Below are 8,217 nucleotides of genomic sequence, written 5' to 3'. Positions count from 1 at the left end.
GAGGGAATGACAAATCATCCTTCTCGTCCCAGGGGGAGATCGATGTTTTCAATGAGAGCACCGTCCTCGCCAGAGGATTATGTACATAGGTATATTCATACACGTACACTACTTGAGATATGAATTTCTAACTATTTACACTCGGCTTTGTCAATATACGTCCATAGGTATTTCCATACACACATGTGTACTATAAATAGCATACATTTGCGAGTATGTTTTTCTCACTCGTAAACGTGGTATCGGGTATGGAGGAGACCGTCTGAGTATCGGTATAATCGTGATGCTCCATAATACTTTTATACTCTTTGAGTGTAAAGCTGGGATTGCTAGGAAAAATAGGTCTGGCGTAAATTTACCACACAGCGGTCACCCAGAGTATATTGTTGTGACAACAGATTCGATTGAGCTAGAACGATATTTACTATTGGATGTGGTGAACTCATACAAGCAGAGTGTTTTTTGTTGAGTCCTCTTTTAGATTGATGCAGTTGAAATGAGGTTATCTGTATGCGCAAGTTCAGGAGAATACATATGCTTAGTATGAATATTAGATATCGTGGATGGGTATGGCATCACACAGAAAGCCCTCGAGCTTGTTGGTATATCTGCAGCCGGTTTTAGATCCGAGTAAACTCGTACGTGGTTCGATGTCATGCTCACAATATTTTGGGATTTTATCCTACCTTATGAATCAACGAGTGTTGAATCATATACCTTGAAAGCATATATCTACATAGTATGTGCTAATATTTGCCTGTAGGGCTATCTGTGCCTTTAGAGGTATACATGTATGCTCTATGGATGTTTGGCCTGGAATCATGTACGTAGTACTTTACGGGTGTTTATAGATGATTTTCATTTGTGAGAATTGAGACACGTACGTCACATGTACATATCTTCTGCATCTTGACTAGCAACAAAGATCGGTACAATTTCCTGGATCTTTGAGTGGAGCAAATGTTATAAGTGCGGTAATTAAATGCCAGGATGTGGCCGATTTTAAAATCAACCCTGGCCAAAAAAAAAAAAGACCGTTTAATCCAATCTGAGTGTATAATGGGGAGGCGAACGTTATGAGTGCAAACAATTGAAGCCAGAATCTGTCCATTAAAAGCTGAAAACGTCCAAAAAACAGCCTTGAATATGCTAGCTCTGAATCTTTCCGTGAAACAAATGTCAAACGTGAACACACAACGAAGCCCAAGTATATCTCTTGAAGCCTAAGGAAACCTAATATCTAAAAATTGGCTTTCTGATCCAAAAACAGCTTTTATCGGCAAGACACAACTTTGGCGGATAGTTGTATTGAAGTATTGGCAAAATAAAACGCCATCGACCAATAAGGTTACCCGTGACCAGTCTGATCATAGTTGGTTTCGAGAACGATAAGTACATAAGCTTGTCATGGGCTACTTTTTGCCTATTTGATCCTAGTAAAAGACCCTAATACACCAAACAGTCCTTCGGATGTTAGTCCGTTCAGCTTATTCTTTGTTACCTTTCTATTTTTATTCTATTAGAGGGTCATGCCAAACACAAACATGATACATTGGCGCAGACATAATATTATATATATTGATAAGAATAATTTAGAAGGCTATGGTTGACCCATGATTTTTTTTGGCTTTGTTTCGCTCGAAATTGGACACCATCACATCAACATGCAGTAACATCGACGCCTATTGACCGTTGCCTTGACCGATCAATGCATATATGTATATGTATGGAGCTCCATATAGGTACACATCCACATCCACCTACATCTACAGATACACATACAATAAAAGATACAAATACAGATACACATACGCACACACATGTTTATGAAGTTTGGAGCTATGCGTGTGTATAATATATATACATATGTTTGTTTAATGTGTCTATATACTTTACTGGGCGGCTGGGTCCTTCTTTCGCTTCAAGCCAGACACAATCATATCAATGCGCAGCAACATCGAAGCCGTCTCAATCGCCGTCTTAACCGTCTGTAGCTTCACGGCCAAAGGCTCCCACACACCCAGGTCCTTCATATCTACCAGCTTACCCGTCTCGCCGTCCACACCCCAGGTCGTCATACCCTCCTGAGCATGGGTGGCTCTGAGCTTGGTTAAGGTACGGATAACATTGGCCCCGCAGTTCTGTATGAGTGTGCGGGGGATGACCTCTAAGGCACTCGCGACGGCTTTGTACGGCCACTGCTGGACACCCTCGATGGAATCAGCCTTGTGCGTCAACAGAGCGGCTAATGCCTGCGTATGGGATGGGGAGGGAGGGATGGTTCAATACAAGCCACATATATGTGTACATACTACACACACATAGTACATAACTTCTCACACACATACACACTTTAAGAAGAACAACAACAACGCAACTACATACCATTTCCGTCGCACCACCTCCGGGGCAGAGCTTAGGGCTGAGCATAACATTGCGAGCCACACACATGGCATCCTGTAAGTTGCGCTCGACTTCATTGAGCACGTCTTTACTGGCACCACGCAGAAGGATGGTACACGCCTTAGGCTCCTTACACTCGGTCAGGAAGGTGTAGTACCTGAAAAAGAATATGGGATATTAGTATGAATGATTTATATATATATATATGAATGTGGTGGCCAGTGTGTGATCTGCATTCAGTATACTCCAGAGCACTGCTAGAGAAGTACAGGAGAATAAGACACGTCTTTGGCTCTTCACACTCGATGAGAATGATGTAGTACCTGGTTAAAGTACTGTTCGATAAGCCTTGCGATAGTGTGACATATGCGTAAACGTAGAGCCTGTTGTGTGACTGTGTGAGCATTACTTAATGAAAATAACTGAACGCGTTTGGTTGTACACAACATTGCTTGTACCGCACTGAAGGATGGTAGGGCGAACAGCTCCTTACAAACGGTGACAAACGTCTAGCCTGGACAAGGATCAACTTCTAGCGGATGTTACGTATGACGTGCAAACCAATATGATACACCGAAGCATAAGCATAAGCATAAGCATAAGCATAAGCATAAGCATAAGCATAAGCATAAGCATAAGCATAAGCATAAGCACACACACGTATATATATATATATACTATATATATGCCACTACACACAACATACTCGTCGCCCATCTTCTTGACTTCGAATAGTCCACACTGTGTTCCCACCATCTCTTCTGTGAGTTCTTCTGGGCGTGTGGCAATAGTCGCACCGGTGGCGCGTGCAATGCGATTGTTGTCTGATTTGCGCACTCGTCGGATGGCTGTGATGCCTGCCTTGGTCAGCCAGTGCTGCGCCAGATCAGACACACCCTTCTCCGTGATCACAAGGTCGGGTTTGACGGCAATGATGGAGTCACACATCTGCTTCACTACCTGTGTGTATGTATGTATGTATGTGTGTGTGTGTGTATGTATGTATGTGTGTGTGTGTATGTATGTATGTATGTATGTTTATATATATATATGTGTGTGTATGTATGTGTTGTGTGTGTGAGTGATTATACAATTGTCCGTTTCAGTCCACGGAGGGGTCATATAGTCACATCATTTCGTACCGAACTTCATGCGCGAGTACACATTTGGAAGTCAAGTCAGTGGTAGCGCGGGAAGGGCAGAACCACATGTGACTATGTGAACTCTATGTGTACTGATACATCCTTAGCTGCATGCCTGGCTGTTTGTACACGCGTACGTACTCGTGGGCTATATCAAACACTCACGTTCCAATTATACGGTCGGATATTCCCGATCTTTAACACCGGCGTGAAAGAACGCGTTCAGAATTGTCTTCCGAATAGTTCGAGAATCCGTCCGTTTCGGAAAACGTTTACTACCGGTGGCGGACAGCCTTAAGGTAAGCGAAAACACCCGAAGAGTCCTGTATTGCACTACAAAGCACACTACAACCCTACACCACTCAGTTCACTACACGAAGCACAGCAATGTATCTTTGCGTACAACAACGTATATCACTCTAGATACAGCGTACATATCAGTAGAACGTAATGGTGATATGTCAAACATACACCCCGATGGGTATCACACAGCTTTCTTAGGTGTTTAGGCAAAGTGTTTCAGTGCCCTTTCTCAACAATCACATTATACGCGCGACTCTCCCCCTCTCACTCTTCTGTATACTCTCACGGTACAAGCACAATCAAAGCTCACACCATATATATATATATGTATATATATATATATATATATGTATACATATATATTATACGCACACTATTTATTGCACATCAACGGACATATCGGTATAGTCATACACCAAAGGCCCCTATTGCAAACACTGATAGACTAAACATACTATCTTCAGAGGTCTACAGTTGCAACACCACAAAAATCCGTAAAATCACATGCGCATGACTACAAGCTAACCCCTTGGACCCTTAAAATCCTGGCATATAAACATACCTCCTCCTCGTGCTTGAGTAGAGCGTTCCAGTCTTCCTCCTTGACAATCTCCACATTCGTTTGGCTCTCGCCCTTCTTGTACTCCAGTGTACAGTCCAGCAGGACGATGCGAGGGTTCTTTATCAACCTGTGCAGACGAATGCTATACAGTCAACAGGCGCACACAACAGGACGCAGGGAAGGTAACCGTGCTAGATATACACGATAATGAGTGTATTAATATTGACTAGGTGTGTTTTATACGTACAGATATACATGGAGGGGTATGAGAATACATACATACAAATATGCATACATACATACATACATACGTACATACATATATGCAATCACGAGCAATATACAACAATACTGGGTACGTCGCCTCTGATAGTGTATATACCCAACGAAGCTGGTATGGTATATGCGTATCATTAATGTACGCGCATATGCACACCATCTGTAAGGACTTAAATACATTTATATATACGTATACTCCATTGATCTGCAAAACAATTTACAGGTGTATGTATTAACAATAGTATACAGATATTGATATTGATACATATATACCTGCGCATGCTGGCGTGTGTGACGTCTTTATTCAACATAACACCACTGAGTGTCTGAGACTCCGTGATATCTCCGCCGGGAATTTTCTCTATCTGTAAAAAAAAACAACAAAACGGAGACGAGAGAGAGGTTTATTTTACGCACTTGTTTATAACACATATATAAAGTGTATGTACATTTAAAGGATATTTTATACACGCTTGCCAGGGTGCTTGTAAGCTGTGTGAAGGATGTACGACACGTGCATGTATGTTGGTGTGCTCTCAGGTATATATGGGATATATATATATATACAATGCACACGAATATATATGTATATATATAAAAATATGTGTGTGTGTGTGTGTGAATACACATACATACACGAATAGACACATTTGCACACAATTATACACATGCACATACACGTGCAGAATCAGAAACACCTACATATGAATAGTTAAATTTAAAAAAATAATCTACAATACGACTACAGTAAACATACCTTTGCGTATCTCTTTATATCCACCTCTTGGCGGCCATTGCTCTCCAGTGCGACGACCTTCACAGCATTCACAGCGATGTTGCAGACCATGTCAGACCACTGACGCGCAAACTTTGTGCCTATGGAACTACGGACAATACTAAGCATTTGCTCTCTGCGGAGATAAAGATGGATTCAGATATAAGTCAATCAATGCAGGTGCGTATACGAGTTTTTTGAGTGCGGAAATTATATATTTATATATATATATATACATAAGATGTACTTGCACCGGAAGAAAATTTACATGCGGACGCATATACTTAAATGCCAATGAGAATAGTGTACAAATGTAAATATGTAGATAACACTCGTGTCTATACTGATCTGCCACATACGCGTCGACACTAATTGAGTATGTGTGAACAGGACTAAGAATAGAATTGGCAATAGAATTCTACAAACATGTGTGTACACAAGTACATCCATACAGATATAACACATGTATACATACATATCGGAAAGGACCACGTCGAAATTCCTACAAATATGTGTATGTACACAAGTACATCCACACATATAACACATGTATACATACTTATCGGAAACATCCACGTCGATACTGATAGAGTTCTCCAGGAAGTCGATCATGTCATCGAGAGCCTTGCTGTACGCGCTCACCACAATAGACGGGTGCAGTTTGCGCCGAAGGAAAGGTTGTGCTATGGAAAGCATCTCACCGGCTAAGAAGGTAGGTAGATATACAGCGACGGTATGTCAATGTATGGAATACTGGATGATACATGTATTGGCATGGTTGCTATGGTGATTCCCATGCTAATTGTGGTAATATCTCGGACGAAAAATGCTCATTGTACTGCAGGACTACTATAGTACAGACAGAATATGACAAGTTGTGAAGCGGATATTCGTGATGAAATAACTTTTATCATGTGTGCAAATACACACATAGACGTAAAAACTCATACAGACGCACACACACAAAATAGAATTTAAATATATTATTCCTATATCCATCTTTGGTAGAGTATAAACTTGCGCTACCATAGCTACCAAATAGACAGATACACTTTTATAACACACACACACACACCAACAACGTTCAATGATATATCTAATGTGCCACAGGTACTTCATACACACGCGAATATATAGCAATACATGACCATTTGCATTATTATTTATAGGCATCCATCCATAATATCTAAACATACTCAGAATGATTACTGACGTAGTTCCATCGCCCACCTCTTCGTCCTGAGTGCGACTGATCTCTACCATAGCCTTGGCGGCTGGATGCGACACATCAATCTCTCTGAGAATAGCATTGCCGTCGTTGGTAAGCACGATGCCGCCCATGGGGTCTAACAACATCTTCAACATCGCACAAGGACCTACAGAGAAAGGAAACAGGAGGGTGTTAACAGATACATATATATTAATAAAAGAAGGTGAATGGCACCAAATTTATTCTTTTCCTCAAAATGATGAGATATATATATATATATATATACATATACGTATATATATAAATATATACCAAGATAAACATTGATTGAAGCGAGGCATAGGTTAAATGCGGAATTCAATAGTATACCCGGCATTGTAAACGGGCTTATTAGTATGTGTACAGACTATAATATATATATATATATATATACATGTATATATATAAACATACATATAAATAGTAAATACTAAGTATCGTTCGTAACTTTTTCTTTCGCGTTTCATGAAGTATAAGGGCATCTTCAGGATTACATTTGGACTTCACAAGATGTGTGAAGGTACCGAATGAAAGCAAAATCACCTCGATTGCAGCCCGGCATATATATATATATAACTTAGAGACGTGCGTAGAATAAAGTGTCGAAAAGAATCTTGCAGCGTAACGACCTTGCCGTTTATAAAGAAACAAGCCGACAAAAATAGAATTTGCTGTTAATAGATGTGAAGCATTTAAGCAAAACATTCGAATACCTACGTGTCGATATCTATTAAGCACCCATAACCACAAGTTGTCAGAACGTAATGCTTGCACACTCAAACACACACACATATATATATATATTACCTAGAGAAGTTCGGATGACATCAGCCACTGAAGCCGCGGCGTTGATGTTCTGCAACTGCACGGTGTAACCTTCCTCGCGCTTGACATTTTGGTCTGTTGGGGATGGTGAAACGATAGCATGATCAGTACAGAGGAACATCGCACGTCATATATATATATACCTACTAAATCTATATCTGTATCTCATCTGTAACTTAAGCTACAACTATAACTATAACTATAATTGTGTCTATAAATGTAACTATAATTATATCTATGACTATGACTATAACTATATATATATATATATATATCCATCTATCTATCTAAGTCTAAAGTAGCGTTCGTGTATCAGAACAAGTATTTACGGTGATTTGAGAAGGCAGCACTAGCGTAGAGAAAGAACAAAAGACACCTGAGGATTATGCTTGAAGTACTTAATTGATATAGGTATGAGCAGAGATCATTCATATATAACATTCTGCGATCGCATGATGAAAACAACCGAGGGGAAGAAACTATGGCGCAATCGATACACCTATTGTATATCTGTAAAATAACGTATTGACTCACATGTAGGAAGTAACCATATATATATATATATAAATATATATATATACGAACACCAATAGACTATGATCAATATATAGTAATACACAACTAAATAAAAATACTTATTCATATCTATATATGTATATATATATATACGTACATAAAT

The 8,217-nt window shown here is 39.8% G+C and overlaps 1 protein-coding gene across 1 annotated transcript; it reads right to left on the bottom strand.

Annotated features, from left to right (window-relative positions):
• Positions 1–1,843: 1,843 nt before the first annotated feature.
• Positions 1,844–7,659, bottom strand: SARC_10471 (T-complex protein 1 subunit gamma; the record flags this gene model as incomplete). The annotated part of the gene is made up of 9 exons (XM_014295484.1): positions 1,844–2,252; positions 2,386–2,560; positions 3,110–3,363; positions 4,411–4,537; positions 4,963–5,054; positions 5,447–5,600; positions 6,024–6,168; positions 6,661–6,840; positions 7,521–7,659. The coding sequence occupies 9 exons, from the start codon at positions 7,657–7,659 to the stop codon at positions 1,893–1,895; spliced, it is 1,626 nt and encodes a 541-aa protein (XP_014150959.1). The 3' UTR covers positions 1,844–1,892.
• Between the last annotated feature and the right edge of the window lie 558 nt (positions 7,660–8,217).

The sequence above is a fragment of the Sphaeroforma arctica genome, assembly GCF_001186125.1.
Source record: "Sphaeroforma arctica JP610 unplaced genomic scaffold supercont1.1262, whole genome shotgun sequence".
NCBI classification, from domain to species: domain Eukaryota; class Ichthyosporea; order Ichthyophonida; genus Sphaeroforma; species Sphaeroforma arctica.
Note: the sequence above shows the minus strand (reverse complement) of the source record. Positions and strands in the feature narration are given on the sequence as shown.